The 21,888-nt window shown below is 45.9% G+C and overlaps 2 protein-coding genes across 5 annotated transcripts in view; one reads left to right on the top strand and one right to left on the bottom strand.

Annotated features, from left to right (window-relative positions):
- ANP32E (acidic nuclear phosphoprotein 32 family member E) overlaps positions 1-17,848 on the bottom strand; it is a 44,016-nt gene extending 26,168 nt beyond the window's left edge. The window contains exons 1-2 of one of the 3 annotated variants that reach the window (XM_041753997.1): positions 17,731-17,843; positions 16,018-16,118 (exon numbers count right to left, since the gene is read on the bottom strand). Coding sequence is in view for 1 of the 3 variants with exons in the window: in XM_041753995.1 (XP_041609929.1) it covers positions 15,512-15,526 (15 nt within the window). In the remaining 2 variants the exon portion in view is untranslated. Of the gene's footprint in view, positions 1-15,511; positions 15,610-16,017 lie in introns of those variants that run through there. The other 2 variants (XM_041753996.1, XM_041753995.1) reach the window with 2 other exon arrangements.
- CA14 (carbonic anhydrase 14) lies at positions 15,634-21,789 on the top strand. 2 transcript variants are annotated; one of them, XM_041753985.1, is made up of 12 exons: positions 15,634-15,759; positions 15,991-16,092; positions 18,020-18,043; positions 18,947-19,126; positions 19,508-19,650; positions 19,885-19,980; positions 20,162-20,228; positions 20,389-20,561; positions 20,656-20,776; positions 21,020-21,040; positions 21,138-21,222; positions 21,327-21,789. In XM_041753985.1, the coding sequence occupies exons 2-12, from the start codon at positions 16,038-16,040 to the stop codon at positions 21,388-21,390; spliced, it is 1,029 nt and encodes a 342-aa protein (XP_041609919.1). In that variant the 5' UTR covers positions 15,634-15,759; positions 15,991-16,037; the 3' UTR covers positions 21,391-21,789. The 2 variants fall into 2 exon arrangements, with proteins under 2 accessions (XP_041609919.1, XP_041609920.1); XM_041753986.1 differs by lacking the exon at positions 15,634-15,759 and having other exon boundaries at positions 15,833-16,092; positions 20,389-20,546.
- The last annotated feature ends 99 nt before the right edge of the window (positions 21,790-21,888 follow it).

The raw sequence follows: 21,888 nt of genomic DNA, 5'->3' as shown, positions 1-21,888 counted from the left end.
GATTGGAAGAATTAATATTGTGAAAATGTCCATGCTACCCAGGGCAATTGAAACATTTAATGCAATCCCTATCAAAATACCATAGACTGGGCAGCCCAGGTGGCTTAGTGGTTTAGCGCCACCGTCAGTCCAGGTCGTGATCCTGGAGACCCGGGATGGAGTCCCATGTCGGGCTTCCTGCATGAGGCCTGCTTCTCCCTCTCTCTGCCTGTGTCTCTGCCTCTCTCTCTCTCTCTCTCTCTCTCTCTCTCTCTGTCTGTCTCTCATGAATAAATAAATAAAATCTTTAAAAAAAATACTATGGACTTTCTTCAGAGAGTTGGAACAAATCATCTTTTGTGTGAAGTCAGAAAAGACCCCAAATAGCCAGGGGAATATTGAAAAAGAAAACCAGAGCCAGGGGCATCACAATGCTAGCTTTCAGGTTGTACTACAAAGCTGTGATCATCAAGACAGTGTGGTACTGGCACAAAAACAGACACATAGATCAATGGAACAGAATAGAGAACCCAGAAGTGGACCCTCAACTTTATAGTCAACTAATATTCAATAAAGCAGGAAAGACTATCCACTGGAAAAAGGACAGTCTCTTCAATAAATGGTGCTGGGAAAATTGGATAGCCATGTGCAGAAGAATGAAACTAGACCATTCTCTTACACCATACACAAAGATAAACTCAAAATGGATGAGAGATCTAAATGTGAGACAAGAATCCATCAAAATCCTAGGGGAGAGGGCAGCCCTGGTGGCACAGCGGTTTAGTGCTGCCTGCAGCCCAGGGCGTGATCCTGGAGACCCTGGATCGAGTCCCACGTCGGGCTCTCTGTATGATGCCTGCTTCTCCCTCTGCCTGTGTCTCTGCCCCTCTCTCTGTCTCTATGAATAAATAAATAAAATCTTTATTTTAATTTTTATTTATTTATGATAGTCACACACAGGGAGAGAGAGAGGCAGAGACACAGGCAGAGGGAGAAGCAGGCTCCATGCACCAGGAGCCGGACGTGGGACTCGATCCCGGGTCTCCAGGATCGCGCCCTGGGCCAAAGGCAGGCGCCAAACCGCTGCGCCACCCAGGGATCCCAATAAATAAAATCTTTAAAAAAAAATCCTAGAGGAGAACACAGGCAACACCCTTTTTGAACTTGGCCACAGCAATTTCTTGCAAGATACATCTATGAAGGCAAGGGAAACTAATGCAAAAATGAATTATTGGGACTTAAGATAAAAAGCTTCTGCACAGCAAAAGAAATGGTCAAGGAAACTGAAAGATAACCTACAGAATGGGAGAAGATGTTTACAAATGACATATCAGATAAAGGGCTAGTATCCAAGATTTATAAAGAACTTATTAAACTCAACAGCAAAGAAACAATCCAATCATGAATGGGCAAAAGACATGAACAGAAATTTCACAGAAGAAGACACAGACATGGCCAAAAAGCACATGAGAAAATGCAAATGCTCCGCATCACTTGCCATCATGGAAATACAAATCAAAACCACAATGAGATCCCACCTCACGCCAGTGAGAATGGTGAAAATTAAGACAGGAAACAACAAATGTTGGAGAGGATGTGGAGAAAGGGGAACCCTCTTGCACTGTTGGTCGGAATGTGAACTGGTGCAGCCACTCTGGAAAACTGTGTGGAGGTTCCTCAAAGAGTTAAAAATAGAACTGCCCCATGACCCAGCAATTGCACTGCTGGGGATTTACCCAAAGATACAGATGCAGTGAAACGGCAGGACACCTGCTCCCCATGTTTATAGTAGCAATCTCCACAATAGCCAAACTGTGGAAGGAGCCTCGGTGTCCATCAAAAGATGAATGGATAAAGAAGGGATCCCTGGGCGGCGCAGCGGTTTGGCGCCTGCCTTTGGCCCAGGGCGTGATCCTGGAGACCAGGGATCGAGTCCCACGTCGGGCTCCCTGCGCATGGAGCCTGCTTCTCCCTCTGCCTGTGTCTCTGCCTCTCTCTATCTCTCTGTGACTATCATAAATAAATAAAAATTAAAAAAAAAAAAGAAGATGTGGTCTATATATACAGTGGAATATTACTCAGCCATCAGAAACGACAAATACCCACCATTTGCTTTGACATGAATGGAACTGGAGGGTATTATGCTGAGTGAAGTAAGTCAATTGGAGAAGGACAAACATTATATGGTCTCATTCATTTGGGGAATATAAAAAATAGTGAAAGGGAATAAAGGGGAAAGAAGAGAAAATGAGTGAAAATACCAGTGAGGGTGACAGAACATGAGAGACTCCTAACTCTGGGAAACGAACAAGGGGTAGTAGAAAGGGAGGTGGGAGGGGGTTTGGGGTGACTGGGTGGCAGGACTGAGGGGGGCTCTTGACAGGATGAGCACTGGGTGTTATGCTATATGTTGACAAATTAACTATAAAAATATATACAAAAAAATGGGGTGGCAGGATGCCTGGGTGGCTCAGTGGTTGAGCCTCTGCCTTTCAGCTTAGGGGGTGATCCTGGGATCCCAGGATCAAGTCCCACTTCTGGCTCCCTGCAAGGAGCCTGCTTCTCCCTCTGCCTATGTTTCTGCCTTTACTTATGAATAAGTAAATAAAATCTTTAAAAAAAAAAAAAAGAATGGGTGGCAGGTATTAGGGATATTTTTTAATCTTCAGGGCTTTCTGGGCAGACTCAGTGACCTTGCCAGCTCCAGCTGCCTTCTTGTCCTCTACTTTGATGACACCCACAGCAACCATCTGTCTCATGTCATAAACAGCAAAATGGCCCAGAGGAGGATAGTCAGAAAAGCTCTCAACACACATAGGCTTGCCAGGAACCATATCAATAATGGCAGCATCCCCAGATTTCAAGAACTTGGGACCATCTTCCAGCTTTTTTCCAGAATGATGATCTATCTTCTCCTTCAGCTCAGTAAACTTGCAAGCTATGTGAGCTATGTGACAATCCAGCACAGGCGCCTATCCAGCACTGATTTGGCCTGGATGGTTCAGGATAATCACCTGAGCTGTGAAGCCAGCTGCTTCCTTTAGTGGGTCATTTTTGCTGTCACCAGCCACATTGCCACAATGCATATCTTTAACAGTTATGTTCTTTTTTATTTTAAGATTTTATTCATTCATAGAGACACAGAGAGAGAGAGGCAGAGACACAGGCAGAGGGAGAAGCAGGCTCCATGCAGGGAGCCTGACATGGGACTTGATCCCAGGTCTCCAGGATCACACCCCAGGCTGCAGGTGGCGCTAAACTGCTGCGCCACCGGGGCTGCCCAGTTATGTTCTTTTTTAAAAAAATATTTTATTTATTCACAAGAGACACAGATAAAGAGGCAGAGACACAGGCAGGGGGAGAACCAGGCTTGCGGGGAGCCTGATGCAGAACTTGATCCCAGGACCCCAGCATCATGACCTGAGCTAAACACTCAACCACTGAGCCACCCAGGTGCCCCAATACCACCAATTTTGTAAACGTCCTGGAGAGGCAGATACAGGGCTTGTCAGTGGGACAAATTGGTGGCAGAATGCAATCCAGAGCTTCAAGCAGTGTGTTCCACTAGCATTCTCATCTTTACGGTTGACTTTCCGTCCCTTGAACCAAGGCATGTTGGCACTTGGCTCCAGCACGTTGTCACTATTCCAATCAGAAATTGGCACAAATGGGGCAGCCCGGGTGGCTCGAGGTTTGGCGCCGCCTTCGGCCCAGGGCCTGATCCTGGAGAACCGGGTTGGAGTCCCACATCAGGCTTCCTGCATGGAGCCTGCTTCTCCTCTCTCTCTCTCTCTCTCTCTCTCTCTGTCTCATGAATAAATAAATAAAATATTAAAAAAAAAAAAAAAGAAATTGGCACAAATGCTACTGTGTCAGGGTTGCAGCCAATTTTCTTAATGTAGGTGCTGACATCCTTAACAATTTCCTTGTATCTCTTCTGGCTGTAGGGTGGCTTGTGGAATCTATTTTTTCAACACCAGCAACTAGTTGTTTTACACCCAGTGTGTGAACCAGGAGGGCATGTTCACGGGTCTTGCCCATTCTTACAGATACTTGCTTCAAATTCACCAACACCAGCAGCACCAATCAGGACAGCACAGTCAGCCTAAGATGTGCCTGTAGTGGTGTTTTTGATAAAATCTCTGTCCTGGGGCATCACTGAGGGTCACATAATATTTTCTGTTCTCGAATTTCCACAAGGAGGTATCAATGGTGATACCACACTCACATTCAGCTTTCAGTTTATACAAGACCCAAGCATATGTAAAGGAGTCCTTTCCCATATCAGCAGCCTCCTCAAAATTTTTGAATAGTTCTTTTGTCGATCTCACCAGAATTGTAGATCAGATGACCAGTCGTGGTAGACTTGCCCAAATCTACATGTCCAATGACAATGATGTTGATGTGACTCTTTCCTTTCCCATTTTGGTTTAGGTTTAGTAGTGGTTTTCATGACACTTGCATTCTGGTGCCAAACCCATTGTGAAAAAGTGAGTGTTATGACTTTTATCAATCTCTTTGGCTTTTTAAATTATGTACCTGTACTTCTTTGATAAGATTAAAAATTCAATTTAAAATCAATATGAGATATGGGCAGCTAGGTGGCTCAGTCAGTTAAGTGTCCGACATTGATTTCAGCTCATGTCATGATCTCATGATCATGAGATCAAGCCTGCCATTGGGCTCTGAGTAGGCATGGAGCCTGCTTAAGATTCTCTCTCTTCCAGGGCACCTAGGTGACTCAGTGGTTGAGCGTCTGCCTTTGGCTTAGGTCGTGATCCCAGGGTCCTGGGATCGAGTCCTGCTTCGGACTCCCCTTGGGAAGCCTGCTTCTCCCTCTGCCTTTTTTTTTTTTGCTTCTCTTCCTGTGTCTCTCATGAATAAGTAAATAAATAAATAAAATCTTTAAAAAAAAAAGATTCTCTCCCTCTGCCCCTCCCCCCTTTCCTCTCTAGAAAATAATAATAATAATAACAACTGACTTGTGGACCTTCTACAAAGACAAGAAAATATATTGAGTGTTTCAGCTGTCTTTAAGCCAATATATGCTTTTCTTATTCTGTACTAAAAGACAAGAATATACATACATTTTGTTATGGAGAAGTTTAGCATGCCAAAGCCAAACCTACTACAAGATAGAGAGCTCATTCAACCCACAATGCCTGTTGACAGGATTTTGGTATATTCTTCTGCCATGTGTTTCAATAAGTATGTTCTCTTGTTTATTTCTTAATACAGTTTAGATTTTTGCCAAGGCTGTGTTTGGGTTTCCATTTAACTTTAGTTCAATCACATCAATAGCTTCCACAAAATAAAAACAAAGTCTTTTAACCCAAGAGTTAAATGCAATCCTACTGAAATATATTGAAATTTGATAGAAGCTGGGTGACTGTGCAATGTGGTCCATTTAATTCACTGCTTGGTTATTTGAGCTGTTTTGACAGGTAGTATTTTGGGTTAGTATAAATTATTTTGCTGTTATTATTTCTTACAAAATGATGGATTTACTTTCAATATGTATCTTTTTTATTTGCTGTTTTGTTTTTGTGCCTTTTTTGTTTCTCATTTGTTGTTTCAATGTTGTCTTTGAAGATCTTGCTACACTCACCAATGTAGACTTCCTTATCTGTAAACCAAAATTTCCTCCAATTGAATGGATCTCAGGCAGCCTGAGTGGCTCAGGCTCAGCGATTTAGCACTCCCTTCAGCTCAGGGCCTGATCCTGGAGACCTGGGATCGAGTCCCACGTCAGGCTCCCTGCATGGAGCCTGCTTCTTCCTCTGCCTGTGTCTCTGCCTCTCTCTCTCTCTCTCTCTCTCTCTGTCTCTTATGAATAAATAAATAAAATTTTTTAAAAAGAATGTATCTCTCACTTTATACTGAAAATCCATGAAAAGACGGGATTCATCGTACAAAAATTTTACCATGATACAAGTGAATTTTATTTCTGTGTAATAGCTAAAAGGTCATGAGGGAGAGAAAAATACTAAATTTTTGCCTAGTTGTGGAACATCAATTGTAGGGTCCTTTGTCTCTCTCCCCCAAAGAGGGAAGAAAAGAGTGACAACTTATGTATATACCATTGAAGGAGTATGACCTTTGTGGAGGGCAATATTACAATAAATATAGCAAAAAAAAAGGTGCACACCCAAAAGTAAAATGAAATATCATAACACACCTATTCGAATGGCTGTTTTGTTTTGTTTTGAGATATACATATATATATATATATATATACACACACACATACATGCATATATGTGTATATATATGAAACTAACAATCCCAATGCTTGAGGAACTGGAGCTCTCACACATTGCTGATGAGAATGAAACACAGTATGACCATTGGGACGCCTGGGTAGCTCAGTGTTTGAGCATCTGCCTTTGGTCAGGGAGTGATTCCGGGGTCCTGGGATCGAGTCCTGCATCGGGTTCTCTGCAGGGAGCCTGCTTATCCCTCTGCCTATGTCTCTGCCTTTTTCTGAGTCTCATGAATAAATAAATAAAACATTTTTTTAATCTTAAAAAAAAAAGAAAAAGAAAAACAATATGACCCCTATGACAGACAGTTGAGCCATTTCTTATAAAGTTAAACATACACTTACCATACAGCCCAGCACAGTGTGTTCACTACTCCCACTCAAGAACAATTAAAAAAATAGATTCATTCAAAAACCTGTACTCAAATGTTTATGGTGGTTTGATTCTTGGTTGCTAAAACCTAGAAACAACCCACACGTTCTTCAACTGGTAAATGGATAAACAAACTGTGGTACTTCCAGAGAGTGGGAAAACCTCAGCAATAAAATGCAACAAATTTCTGATATGCAACCACATGAATGAATGCTAAGTGAAAGAAGCCAGACTCAAAAGACTACATACTGTATAATTTCATACATAAAACATTCTGGGAAAGGCAAAATTATAGGGTTAGAAAACTGATCAGTAGTTACCAAAGGATGCGTGTGGGAAGAGAAGCTGATTACAAAGGGCACAAGGGAATTATGGTGTGGCAGGGGGATGAACTGGTCTGTATCTTGATTATGATGGTGGTTACATGGCTGTAGGCATTTGTCAAAACACATAGAACTGTACACTAACAAGGATGAGTTTTACTGGGGGTGCCTGGGTGGCTCAGTTGGTTTAGTGTTTGCCTTCAGCTCAGGTCATCTCAGGGTCCTCTGATCAAGCCCTATATTGGGCTCCCTGCTCAACAGGGAGTCGGCTTCTCCCTCTCGCTCTGCCTCTCCCCACTGCTTGCACTCTCTCTCTCTCAAATAAAATCTTTTTTTTTAAAGGATGAATTTTACTGTCTGTAAGTTATACCCCTATAAACCTGACTTTAAAAAAAAGATTGGGGGCGCCTAGGTGGTACAGTTGTTTAAGCACCCCATTCTTGGTTTCTGCTCAGGTCCTGATCTCAGAGTCCTGAGATGAAGCCTCACATCACGCTCCAATCTCAGCTTGGAGTCAGCTAAAGACTCTCTCTCCCTCTTCCTTTTCCCCTCCCCTGACCATGTGCCTGTGTGTGCACATGCTCACATACACTCCCTCTCTCTCTCTCTCTGAAATAAATAAGTCTTTTTTTAAAAAAGGTTTGAGTTTGAACTTTTTCATAATAGAAAGTTAAAAGAAAGTCCACAGACCCTCTTGCAATTCTAGGAAACAATTGGACAATGTGTAAATATATATAAACAAGACCATTCTCATTAAAGTATGTTATAGATAAAAACATTAAAAAAAAAAAAAACCTCTAACAATCCCAAGGCAGAGATGTGATTAAATATATCAGGTTATTTCAATGAAGTTTAAATTGAAGGTTATTTCAATTGAAGTTTATGAAGTTTAAATTGATAACAGAGAAGGGGAGAGTGGACTCATAGTAAACTTCTTTCTATAATTGGGTTCATTGTGAAGTATAAATATTTCACTATCAGAAAATCCAAATATATCTGGTGCTTAGAGTAACTCCAGAAACAAACGTGAGATTGCTGTTCTGCTTAGTTAAAATATTGATAAATAGATTAGTAGAGGAAGAAGTGAATATGAATTATAATTAAAGAATTTTCTGGGAAGCCCCAGTGACCCAGCGGTTTAGTGCTGCCTTCGGCCTGGGGTGTGATCCTGGAGTCCTGGGATCGAGTCCCATATCGGGCTCCCTGTGTGGAGCCTGCTTCTCCCTCTGCCTGTGTCTGTGCCTCTCTCTTTCTCTGTATCTGCCATGAATAAATAAATAAAATCTTAAAAAAAATAATTTTCTGATAGCGATAATACTTTGTAGCTCTAGTGAATACGAATATATACTGGGTTTTATATATGTGTTCAATAATTTAAAATGTAGGTCTCATTCCTTTTGTAATTAAAGGAACAAGCCATCCATTAAAGCAAAAGAAAGAAAAACAGGGGTACATATTTATTGACATAAAAGAATGTTCACAAAATAACGTTAGAAAAAAAGGTTACAGAACAATTACGTGTAGAGTACGGTTCCACTTTTTTTTTTTTTAAGATTTTATTTATCCATTCATAAGACACACACACACAGAGGCAGAGACACAGGCAGAGGGAAATGCAGGCACTATGCAGGAAGCCTGACATGGGACTTGATCCCGGGTCTCCAGGATCAGGTCCTGGGCTGAAGGCGGCGCTAAACCACCGAGCCACCCAGGCTGCCCTGGTTCCAGTTTTTTAAAAAGTACAATATATGTACACATAAAAAGTATGCACTTAGATATAACTTCATTAAAAAACATTTGTAATAAAATAAAAAAAAAACATTTGTAAGATACCAGAATGTTAACAGTTATCTCTTATTGAAGGAATTGTAAATCATGGTAATTTTTTTCTTTCTTGAATTTTCTATTTTCCCTAAATCCTCAGGTATTACTTGTATAATTTAAAAAAATAAAATAATAAGGAAAATTAAGTGGAAAAGTGACAAGCCATTGCTAAGATCTGATGTTTTCTACCATTCTAGAGCCAACTCCAAGTAACCATTTCCTTTATTTTTATTATTTTTTTTAAGTAGGCTTCATTCCCAACATGGAGTCCAAAGCAGGGCTTAAACTCACGACTCTCAGATCAAGACCTGACCTGAAACTGAGAGTTGGAGGCTTAATGGGCTGAGCCACCCAGATGCCCCTCCTTTTAATTTTTTTAAAAAGCAGCAAAGATATCAATTTTTCCCAATGTAAATGGATGTATAACCAACCTGTGAGAGTGCTAATTAATTAAAATATATGTAATACCTGAACTAATAAGTATATTGGATAGAACAATAGACTGCAGAATCTAAGAGCTCACTAATAGCTACATTTCACTTTTGCAGATGTTGCTTTAGAAATGACTTGAGGAAAAAAAAAAAAAAAAAAAAAAAGAAATGACTTGAGGAGATCCCTGGGTGACTCAGCGGTTTGGCGCCTGCCTTTGGCCCAGGGCGCGATCCTGGAGTCCCGGGATCGAGTCCTGCGTCGGGCTCCCGGCATGGAGCCTGCTTCTCACTCCTCCTGTGTCTCTGCCTCTTTCTATGTCTATCATAAATAAATAAATAAAATCTTAAAAAAAGAAAGAAAGAAATGACTTGAAGCTTTAAAAAATATATATTTTTGGCTTTTGGAGTTCCTCCTCTGAGCAATGTCTCATCAACTACTACAGGGAATTAATTGAGGCAGCAGCAGCAGCCAGAAACAGAAACATTCTCTACTAAAGGAAAATAAATAATAATAATAATAAATAATAATAAATTTAAAATCCTCTATTTTCCTTAAATATTTTTTTAAAGTATTTTAACATGGTTTGGGTGAGGGATCAGTCAGAACCTGATTCTTTGTCCCAGTAATATTTCTATATGACTTCAGCCAAGTCATTTTACCTTTTAAGATTCATATCCTTTTTTAAAATAATATTTTATTTATTTATTTGAGACAGCAAGCATAAGCAGGGGAAGGGCAGAGGGAGAAGCAGACTCTCTGTTGGGCAGGGAGCCCAATGTGGGGCTCCATCCCAGGACCCTGGGATCGTGGCCTGCACTGAAGGCAGACACTTAACCAACTGAACCACCCAGGTGCCCCAAGAATCATGTCCTTTGAAAAAAAAAAAATGCTTAGGGCAGCCTGGGTGGCTCAGCAGTTTAGATCCTGCCTTCGGCGCAGGGCGTGATCCTGGAGTCCTGGGATCGAGTCCCAGTCGGTCTCCCTGCATGAAGCCTGCTTCTCCCTCTGCCTGTGTCTCTACCTCTCTCCTTCTCCCTCTGTCTCTCAAGAATAGATAAATAAAATATTTTTAAAAATAAAAATTTTAAAAATGCATAGCTATTTTGAGATAAGATGTCCATGAAAACACAGCAAATTCTTTCTCTCTCTCTTTTTAAGATTTTATTTATTTATTCATGACAGACAGAGATAGAGACACAGACAGAGGCAGAAGCAGGCTCCATGCAGGGAGCCCGACATGGGACTCAATCCCAGGTCTCCAGGATTAGGCCCTAGGGGGAAGGAGGTGCTTACACCGCTGAGCCACCAGGGCTGCCCGCAAATTCTTTCTCTTATAAAGTTTCAAAGAACTCCAAATCATTTGTCACAATCCAATCTGAGAACAGACTTCTTATTTGGGGGATGATATAAGCCAGTAATAAGGTACCCAGTGTAACAAGATTATGTCATATAACTCTCTGATTCTAATCAGATTCCTCTGATTCTTATTCCTATAGGGATTTAAACATAACCGTTCCTTTATAAACAAAGGAAAAATGTCTTTATCTCATCAAGGAAGGGAAATGGTAGAAATGTCAATGTCTTTTGCTTGGGTTGGTATACGACCTTCATTTGAGTTAGATGAATGGTAGAAAATAAGGAGAAAAGGAAGAAGACAGGCAGAATGAGGCAGCCACCAGAGCAGATGGAACAAAGAACTACAATTCCAGGGCACCATGCTATTCTTTTTCCTCCTTTCTTGTAGAGGAAGCAATTTATAAGATACATTAAGGAGAATCCTGCTTTGACAGTGTCTCCAAGACAGTGAAGCATGAATCTGCCTGTCTTGGAGTGGAATTTTCATGTTGTTATATATAACTCTAGGACCTAGTTATGCTCCCATTCTGTGGAAAGACTGTTGATATCAAGTAAAGAAAATCTCACTGCTAGTTGCCGATCTCTCTCGGTTCCCATAATATTTTGCTCCACCACTATTTAGAACTCCTCACTGATGGGGCACCTGGTGGCTCAGTGGTTTGAGCATCTGCCTTTGGCTCAGGGCATGATCCTGGGATCCTGGGATGGAGTCTCACATCAGGCTTCCCACAGGAAGCCTGTTTCTCCCTCTGCCTGTGTCTTTGCTTCTGTGTCTCTTATGAATGAAGTAAGATCCTTAAAAAAAAAAACACACACACACACACACAACAAAACAAAAACTCCTCACTGCTGTAGTCTAGTAATTGGGTAGAATATCTGTAGCCCTTAAGAGATTGTGAAGTTCTTGAGGGCAGAAATTGCCTCTTGTTAATTTTTTATTTCTAGCGTGGCATGATGCCTAACATCTAGAACTAGTGAAGGTATTGTGTGACTCATCTCTATAAAGATGACTGCAAATAACAATTCCAAATGGCTGTAAGCTCTACAAAGAATGGCAAACTCCCTACTACCTCCCCAGCTCCAGGTGGTGTAGGACATTGATTCTCAGGTGTGGTCCCTCAGGCCATCAGCATCACCTGAGGACCTGCTATACATGCAATTCTCCAGACATACCCCAGACCTAGAGTCAGAAACCCTGGTGGGGAGGAGGCCCAGAAATCTGCAATTTTATAAGCTTTCCGGGTGATTCTGATGCACACTGATGTTTAAGAACCGGTGATGTAGCAGTAAGTCCAATGGTGTCTGTGCCCTTGGTCTGGTTTGTCAGCTTAGCTGCAATGTGTCTAATCAGGAGAAAATCCCTAACCCCCTCAGAACTCTGTCTTCACAGGGTATAACAAAGGAGTTGGAATGATACCTGAGAACCCTTCTGGTCTAAAATTCTGTAAAATACCAAAGACAGAAAGAAAACAAATAAATGTTCCAATGACTAGATTCATTCAGTCAGTCAGCAAATATGTATATACCAGGTAGTGATCTGGGCATGGAATCAATGCCGGACACAAAATTACTTCTTTAAAAAAAAAAGAAAAAGATTTTATGTATTTATGAGAGAGAGAAAGAACACACAAGCAGGGGTGGATAGGGGCAGAGGGATAAACAGACTCCTTTCTGGGCAGGGAGCCCTAACCCAGGACCCTGAGGGAAGATAGATGCTCAACCAACTGAGCCACCCAGGCCCCTCAAAATTACTCCTTTTTAATTAGAGTTGTAAGATTTCAGACCCCAAACTTCCCTTTTGTCTACAATAGTCTCACATTGCATTTGTTGTGCAATATGAACTGGAAAACTGGGAAAATGATCCAGAGCTCTGACCAACCCCCCTCAGATTATTTGGACTTTAATTCTTTTTTTTTTACTTCGATTTTAATTCTTGAAAACTCTTGTGTTTCTTAAGAGGCTTCAGTACTAATGTGTTAGGAGACAAGTATGTGATAATAAATACGATTATCTACCAAATTAGAATATCTCTGAGTCTACATTATTTCATGGCACAAAGTTGCTTGCTCTTTAAGGAAATTGAATTCCATCTAATCAATTCTGCATTGATTCTCTTTTCTCAGTAATGTAGTAACCACCCGTATTGTTTGAGTAAGTTCCTATGTTGGTCATTCTTCTTTTGTGATCTGCCTCCCTCCCACGTTGAACTCTCATATACCCCACCACACAAACTCAGAGCACCTAGAGAACTCCTGTGTTTTAGACTATTTAAGGCTTTTATTGAGCTTAAATATCCTTTTTAGAAAGATCTCTTAATGGGATGCCTGGCTGGCTCAGTTGGAAGAGCATGTCTCTTGATCTTAGGCTTGTAAGACTGAGCCACATGTGGGATGCAGAGATTACTTAAGTAAAAATATAATAATAGGGAAGTCTGGGTGGCTCAATGGTTGGGCGTCTGCCTTCTGCTCAGGGTGTGATCCTGGTCCTGGGACTGAGTCCCACTTTGGGCTCCCTGAGAGGAGCCTGCTTCTCCCTCTGCCTGTGTCTCTGCCTCTCTCTGTGTGTCTCTCATGAATGAATAAATAAATAAAATATTTTAAAATAATAATAATAATAATAATAATAATAACCCTTTAAGAAAAAAACAAACCAGAAAGCCACCACACTTGGATACCTGATTCTCTGACCTGTTCACATTTCACTGCATTTGAAAGGACAGGAGATGGCGCCAGAGGGCAGTGCAATGCCTTGGGTTTAGCCAAGCCCAGGTTAAGGAATGTCCCGGAGACAGAAGTAGGAATTAAAACAAAGGTGCCAGAGTTTGAAGGCTACTAAGTTGAAGGGAGTGGTAGTGGGGTGGCATTTTATTTTGTTTTAATATGTAAGGACCCTCCTGACACCTACTCCAAATTACCTCGGGGACAACAGAAATATCCATGGTAGAACAAAAGATCAAAATAAAGGCAAGTGCCTGGAGGATGGTGCTTGCCTCCTTTCTCCCTCCTTCCCAGAAACCAAGGCCTTTGTCCACTTGGGAAGGATGAGGGCCTGGAGAGGCTGCTCACTCAGAAGTGGGAAGGTGCTGATTTGGGGCTAAGACATTTTTGTGAAACAATGTTTATTTCTGTAGGCAAAAATCCCAAATCCCATCAGCAGTGAAACACTTCCCCTAAGCAGTCACACGTTTTAAAACAAGATTTTAAAATTTTTTAAAAATTCACGAGACAACCAGGAGGTGGCGCCTGGCAAGACACTACCTGCCTGGGGAAGCTGAATTCCAGGGGCCACTGACAGGGAACTCTGACCCGGCAGAGGTCATTCTGTCCAGGCCTATTCTCCCCCTCTACCACCACCCTGTGCAGTAGATGTCTCTGCTTTTCTTCTTTTCTCTGTTTCTCTGTGTTAACTATCCTGATTCCCGGGATGTCTAGTTTACACTTTATACCTTTTATTCTTCTTGGATGAGATGGGGCTTTGGGGGAACCTCAAAACATAAAATGTATCTGTAAGGGAAAAATAATTCTGACAGGTGATGAGGAAATGAAGAAGGAAATGACATCTGGCAAATGGTTTTGCTTTGCAGATCAATCACAGGGCACAGAAAGACAAGGCAGTTCCTGCCTCAGGAGGCCCGGATGATCCAGCACATGCATTATTCTGTTCATTTGGCATTTATCTTGCTCCCTCATTTAGTCTCTGCTCCCTTTGTTTTGGTTTCTTCTTGCTCCTTGGCAGGAGGGACAAGCGCAGAGTGAGTTCAAATGGGTGCATCCTCAAGGCTGTTGACTCTGGTGAAGGGCACAGAGGAGAAAGAGGTCTCAGCGGCTGGCTTGAAATTATCTGTGTGTTTCACATTCTCTAATGAGGGATTTAAGAAGTACATTCCAATCGGGATTTCCAGTCCCGTGGGGAAACAGGCACCAGCCCACATTCCTGAGACTCAGCAGGCTCTGTGTTCTACTCATCCAATTCCCTGGTGGCAGATTTTATCAGTCCTACTTGTCCTGCCTCAGCCCTTTGTTGGGCAAGAAGGAAGACCCTGGGCTCCACTTCCAACTAGATCACATGGTCTCTCTCTCTGCTCTCTCCCCACCCTTTCTCTAGAGTCTGTCTTTTTTTTTTTTTTTTTACTGTGGTAATGATGTTCCTGAGGTCTTCCGATCTCTCCTCCTCCCCTGGCCTCCCTGCCAGGAGTCAGTGTCCTCTTCAATGACAAAAACCGCCCTAGATCTGGGCTCCCTGGGGAAGGAGGTAGCTGGGCCTGGAAGTTGGAGCCGCTGTCTCTCCATGTTGCTGCAGCAGCCCCTCCCCCACTGGACACACAAATGGGCATTATACAGCAAACAAAACCACCTCCCCCCGCCCCCAGGCCACACAGGCACGTGGACCCAGACCTCACCGTGGGAAGCGGGTGGTGACAGGCGCAGGAAGAGATCGCTCCAAGCAAGGTCTCATGCCTCAGTTCTCTTCTTTATTTTCCATAAGCTAGCTTTTATTTTATTTTCTTTTTAAGACTCTATTTATCCACTCATGAGAGACACAGAGAGAGAGAGAGAGGCAGAGGGAGAAGCAAGCTCCATGCAGGAAGCCTGATGTGGGACTCGATCCCTGGACCCTGGAATCATGCCCTTAACCAAAGGCAGATGCCCCCCCGCTGAGCCACCCAGGAGTCCTCATGAGCTAGCTTTTAGCCCTTGACTTCCTACCCTCCACCTGCACCCCGAGTCCCCAGCTCCTCCAGGTTGTCTATCTCCAAACTTTGGACTCTTCCTATTCCAGGGCAGCTCAAATTCTGCAGGGGACAGGAAATAGATTTTCCCCCCACTCTGCCCCATACCACCCAGGAGAGCTGCCCCTTAGAGAAGCCACAAGGGGAATGAGAACACAGTGTCCCCCCTGAGGGGGCTGGACTGGACCCCAAAGCCCTCCTCCCGTGCACCGGCTGCCCCAGGGGACACCTACCTGGACAGTGCCCATGAGAAGAACAGAGAAAGGAAGAGCTCACCCCAGTTGGGCTCCTGAGCCAGGGCCAGGGCTCCCATGAAGCTGCACACTCCAGGTCCGCATGCCCAATCGGCTATTTAAGGAGCTGTTCTCCAGCAACCCAGGCAGCCCCCCCACCCCCACCCTGTACACCCGACCGGAGCCACCTTAAAAGCAGGAGGCAATTGTGAAGTCGCTGGCCAGCAAGTGGACTGAAGACAGTAGAGGTAGATTTTTAAAAAGAGGCAGCGAAAGATTTGTCCTAGGGATCCAAAACCCTACAGTACCCTACTGAAAACCAAATACCCTGGAAGCCCACAAGACAGCAAGAGAAAAAGAGATAAATACAATCAGCTCAGCTCCAAGAAACTCCTCTCTCTCTCTCTTCCCTCCCTCCCTCCTCTCTCCCCTCTCTCCCTCATCCCCCCCACCCCTCACTCTTTCTCTGCCAAACCTAGTCCCTCTAGTCCCCAAACTCCCAGTACCTGCTTCTTCCGGGGATACCATGCTGTTCTTCAGTCTCCTGCTGGAGGTGATTTGGATCCTGGCTGCAGAAGGGGGTAGGTACATCTGGATGTCTGTGTGTCTGTCGGTGCCAAACTTCAGGTTTACTTAATGGAGTGGAGGAGGGGGGGAGGAGTATAAAAGGAGCTTGAATAATGGACTCAGGAATGTGGGGGAAGCGACAGGAATGGGGAGAGGAGCACTTTCCTTCCTCCCCCTTTGCCTGTCCAGCCTTACTGTTTGTGGGGATGGGGGAGGGCTGGGGAGCAGAATGTGTATGCACACTGTACACACTGCAGGGAATCTCCTGGCAGTCTCGAGATTCTCTCCCCACTCTTTCCCTCACTGCCCTGGTCCCAGGCGACCCTCCCAGACTTCTTATTTTCCAAACTCCCTTAATTAGGGAGCCAAGGAAGCAGGGCATGAAAAGATAGAGGACTGATGGGGGTGGGGGCATACCCTTACACCTTCTAACTGAGTCAAACCTGGATCCCCAACTATGAACCTCCAGCTGATATTCTCTCTTGATTCTATATGGGGCCACGGATTTCCAGCTTCTCCCTGAAAGCAGTAGCAATAATAGTCAACACCACTGGGCCCTTTACAGCTTACAAAGGACTTTCAGAAGCTCCTAGGTGAGGAGTACTTGGGAGACTAGGCTCCAGTGCTCCAAAGAGTCCCCAGGACCTCTACCCCTCATTTTTTAGTTTCCTTTGTCTAGCACAGTATCGGGTACACAGTAGGTGTCTAATTAAAATCCCTTTGGAAGAGCAGGGGGAGGAGGAGGGCCCAGAGAGCAGAAGGGGAATGCAGGGAGGGTGACAGGGTGAGGGGACCAGCCAAATGGAGAGTTGGAAATAGCCTCTGAGGGAAAAGGGGGGACCAAAAAAAACAAAACAAAAAAAAACACAGGGGGAAAAAAAGGGGAAGAGCTAAAGAACTAGCATGTTGAGGATCTGGCGGGAGGGGAAGGCAGGGCTGTCAGCCCGGACCTAACTCCCTGAGGAGAGTAGGTTTCAAGTTGTGTGAGTGTCCCTGGGCGCTGGTGAGTGAGAGGCTGCCTCCAGCCCTCCCCCCTGGGCTGCTACTCAGAGGTGTCTGAACCAAGGGATGGGCCAGGACAAGAGCCCAAGGATAAGATCAAGGATATCTCAGAAGTCTGAGGAATTTGAGGGAATGAGAGAGAGAGAGAGGAAGGAATTTAGAATTTTCCCCCAGAATTTGAATTAGAATTGGAATAATAGAGAAATAATAACAGAGAAAACCTGCAGGAAAGCTTTCCTTCTCTCGTTGAAGCCATTTGGTCCTGGGTAAGAATGGACCCTACGGCCTGAGATAGGACTGCACGAGAGCCCGGCATGTGACCCAGCTGGCAGCTCTCCTTTCCACACACAATGCCTCACTTTCAGCCTGGTTGCCTATGCCCACCCACCAGCCACAGCGTGGCGGGGACCCTGCCCGGGCTCCCACCTTCCCAGGGCATCTAGGGGTCCAGGGAGCGGAGGCTCCTGGCAATGGGGAAAGTTCCCCCAGAGCTCCTAGGACCAGAGGAGAGACCTCACTGCGAATTCACGGCCGGGGGCCCCACCTCGCCCGACGCTTCAGAGCAAACGAATAACGGCCGGTCCCCCGGGGAGCACCCCCCCACACACACAGGCTCCCCCCGCCCCCGCTCCGTCCCCCTCCTCACACACCCCGCCCTCAGCCTCATCTAGGGGTCTGATTGGCTCGGCGGGGCGCGCGGCTCCAGCGGGTGCAGGTTAATTTTAGTCCCCGGCTCTCTCAGCGCTGGTCTCCTCCCCCTCGGCTCGGCACGTACCGCACAACCCCGCGGCAGATTTTTAAATAGGGCTCCCCGCGACCTTTCCCCCGAGGTGTCGGGTTTCAGGGCTTCCTCCGGGAAGCGCTAGGGGAAGGGGGGCGGCGGAGGGCGGGAGGCCGCTGCCCCCGCCCCTGGCTGCAGCCGCGCTTTCTCCCCCGCAGGTCAGCAGCACTGGACGTACGCGGGTGAGCGCACCGCCCCAAGGGCCCCCGCGGCCCCTCTCCCACCCGGGCCTCTCCACCTGCCGAGCGCCGGGGAGTTCCCCTCAGCCTCCGCCCCGGCTCCTCCCCGCTCTGGGCCCCCAGTTTACCTGGAGGACTCCCAGCCCCAGCTCTGACCGCCCAGCCCCGCACGTGCCGATGGGGCCCAGAAAGCCAGGGGTGTCCTCCGTCAGCCTGTGTGGGAAGGAGGCAGCTGGAGTGGGGAGGAAACCAGGTGGGGAAAGAAGCACTGAGCTCAGCGCCCATCACTTGTGGCTTATCTCTGACTCAGAGATCCCACCTGCACCTGGAATTGGGACAGAGCCTGAGGTGGGGGGGGGGGGGTGAGGAAGAGCCTGGAGGATACTTTATGATCCTGGCGGAGGTGGACTCCATTCCTTTGAACTTCTGACTCATATGCGAATTCCAGAGTCAGGGCAAGGTCCCCAAGTGATCGAGTGATCTCAAGAAATGAGTGGTGGAAAGTCAGTAAGGGAATGGAATCCTGAGGCCACTTAATAGGGGCGCCCCCAAGGAGACTTCCTCTTTCAAGGATCATTTTTGCTTCTCCAGCTTCCCTACTTCTATTCTAGACTCACCTCTCCAGCATGCAGGTCTTCTATCCATTCCCTTTTCCTTCTTCAGTTTTCTATCCCCAAACTACAGAAAAGTAAAAGCCACCACTCTCCTGCTATCAGGATAGCAGAGCTGGGATTCATCAGTGCCTCAGGGAAGGTGAAGGGTGCTGCAGCAGCCAGTCCAGAAGGGACCCCTGCCTCACCAAGCCCTGCACCACTGGGGTCTTTGCCTGGGTCGGGAGTGGGGGACATCCTGCAGGATGCAGGATGCTTGAAGGGCAGGACAGATGTCCATGGTAATCCCCACTAGGCCCACACGGTCAAGACCACTGGCCAGCCTCTCACCCGGAGTGTGGCAGCAATGCCCAATCCCCCATCGATATCCAGACAGACAGTGTGACCTTTGACCCCGAGTTGCCTGCTCTGCAGCTCCAGGGATACGACCAGCCTAGCACTGAGCCTTTGGACCTGCACAATAATGGCCATACAGGTAAAAAGCCCAGGCTCCAAGGAGGCATAAACTCCAGTTCCAATCTAAGGAGTCTGAGGAAAGAAGCATTTGCCTAACTTCTAAATTCTCAGATGGCTTTATCTAGAAATTTGGAGATGCGAGAATGGGGATGAAGCTCCTTATAGCCAAAGGCGGGGAGTGAATGTCTACAATCTGTGGATTTAGCATCATAACGTCAACTTGATCCTCATTGAAAAGGGGGAAGAGATGCTAGAAAAGCAGTGGTGAGAAGGACTGGGTGCTGCTAGCGGAGGGAGGCAGAAAAGGCTGGCCAAGTCTCCCAAGGAGCAGTGGCTATGGAGGAGTGAGAATGTGACCACACTCCCCCACCAACTTGAGCTTGCTCTCTTTTCCTTACAGTACAACTCTCTCTGCCCCCTACCATGTATCTGGAGGGACTTCCCCGAAAATATGTAGCTGCCCAGCTTCACCTACACTGGGGTGAGACAGGATCCCTGGGGGGATCAGAGCACCAGATCAACGGTGAAGCCACAGCGGCCGAGGTACCAGGGAGCAAAGCTTGCCCTAGGACATGGTTGGTGCCAGGGAAAGGAAGGCTCTGGAAACTGGGAAAAGTCATCCTTGGAGGATAAGGCCAACTTTTGTGGGACAGGTTTAGGGCATGCTGGATATTGTGGTGGTTGTGGTGGTGGTGTGTGGTGGCGGCTGGGGTCAAAGCCTTTGGAAAGGGGTGGTGGAGGAACATTGAATGATTTCATTCCTCTCCCCTCCCTTAGCTCCACATTGTACATTATGATTCTGACTCCTATGACAGCTTGAGCGAGGCTGCTCCAGAGCCGCAGGGCCTGGCTGTCTTGGGCATCCTCATTGAGGTCAGTGGTCCCCAATCCCTCCCAGCCTCTCTACACTGTCCCCACCCCTCAATCCAATTCTGTCCATGTCTCTTGCTGCTCACTCACCCTTAGCTGGGTAGCAGCCCACTCTGATCATTTTTTCTCTATGTGAACACCTTACTCCAAACGTGGACTCATTCCATACTCTCTCCCTTTCCAGGTGGGTGAGGCTAAGAATCCAGTTTATGAACATATTCTGAGTCACCTGCATGAAATCAGGCATAAAGGTGAGCCTGAGATTAGACTTCAGGGGGCATTTCCTCACAAAGGCCTATGAGGCCAGGGATGACAGTAAGTTAGGGGCCAGAAGTTTGGCTTCTGGGAGCCCTATCTGGGTAAGCTGGGGTACAATGAGGGGGAGAAGAGTCCCAGTCTCTTCTCCCCCAGATCAGAAGACTTCAGTGCCTCCCTTCAATGTGGGAGAGCTGCTCCCCCCACAGCTGAACCAGTTCTTCCGCTACAATGGCTCGCTCACCACACCCCCCTGCTACCAGAGTGTGCTCTGGACAGTCTTCAATCGAAGGGCTCAGATTTCCATGGGACAGGTGAGCGGTGGAGAGGTGAGGCAGCAGGGTCATGGTTAGAGCCTCAGACCCATTCCCATTCCACAAAGTGAGTGACATTTCTCCCTAATCCCACTCTTCTACTCCTCAGCTGGAAGAGCTTCAGGAAACGCTGTTTTCCACGGAAGAAGAGCCCTCTAAGCTACTGGTACAGAACTACCGAGCCCCCCAGCCTCTCAATCAGCGAACAGTCTTTGCTTCTTTCATCCAAGGTGACTGCACAGGGCTTGGGAAAGGAGACAGGAGTTGGGGGACTCAATGGCAGGACAGGAAAATGGGAGACCCTGGGAGGAGAAAAAAGAAGGCTAGAAGGGGAAGGGGACTTGCTTGGACCAGGAGGAATCCCTCCACCCCTGAGTGCCAGATGATCTTCCCCAGCACAGAGGGAGAGTGTGCTGCTTCCAGCTGTGATGGGGAACGCAAGGCCCACTGACCAGTGTCTTCTTCCCTTACAGTGGGATCCTTGTATACTACAGGTAAGACAGCCAGGTAGGAGGGGCCAGGGGCTTCACGTGAGGGAAAGTCTCATTATCTGTTAGTCCCAGGATGACACCTTCTGTTTCTCTCTCCCAGGCGAAATGCTGAGTCTGGGAGTGGGAATCTTGGTTGGCTTTCTCTGCCTTCTGTTGGCTGTTTATTTCATCGCCAGGAAGATTCGGTGAGGTCCTACTTTTCATTTCTTTGGTCCTTTTTTTTCCTACTAGGAAGCACTCTATTCCACCTTTAATACTAGTCATTTTCATGAACCATTCCCCCTTCTAGGAAGAAGAGGCTAGGAAACCGGAAAACCGTGGTCTTCACCTCAGCACGAACCACAGAGGCATAGACTCCTGTGCCAACATTATGGATGCTCTCCCCTCATGGATATCAGGGAGCTTCTCGAATGAGGTGCAGGGACTGGCCAGAAAATACTGTAGGAGTAGTGAGTAGTCACCCCTCTTTTCTGTAGACAGCCCCTACAGAAAGGCGTGAACAGGCTCTTGTTCATGGAGTAACAGCATAGCCTTCTTTGGCCTCTCAAACATGTAGATCAGGACAATGCAGATGGCAAATTATGTTTAGTTGTAGGGGAAGTTGGAGATGTACCCCAAAGCCCTCCATCCCCCTATCCTTGTGTCTCTTTCCCTAGATATAGAGCAGGACCTCCCCTTAGGAAAAAGAGTTGCTGCTGTTAGGGTTATATTTTTTTGCTCAGTATATCTGGAAATTAAACTTTCTAACCCTACCTATGGTTTCACTTTGGGGACTCTTAAGAGTGGGGGAGCTCCTTAATCTCTTTGGTGACAGAGGTGGGCAAAGGACAGGGGAAAAGAAGCATGAGTGA

Source organism: Vulpes lagopus, chromosome 5, assembly GCF_018345385.1.
Source record: "Vulpes lagopus strain Blue_001 chromosome 5, ASM1834538v1, whole genome shotgun sequence".
In the NCBI taxonomy this organism is placed as follows: Eukaryota; Metazoa; Chordata; class Mammalia; order Carnivora; family Canidae; genus Vulpes; species Vulpes lagopus.
The sequence above is the reverse complement of the archived record's forward strand: the minus strand, read 5'-3'. Positions and strand labels throughout refer to the sequence as shown.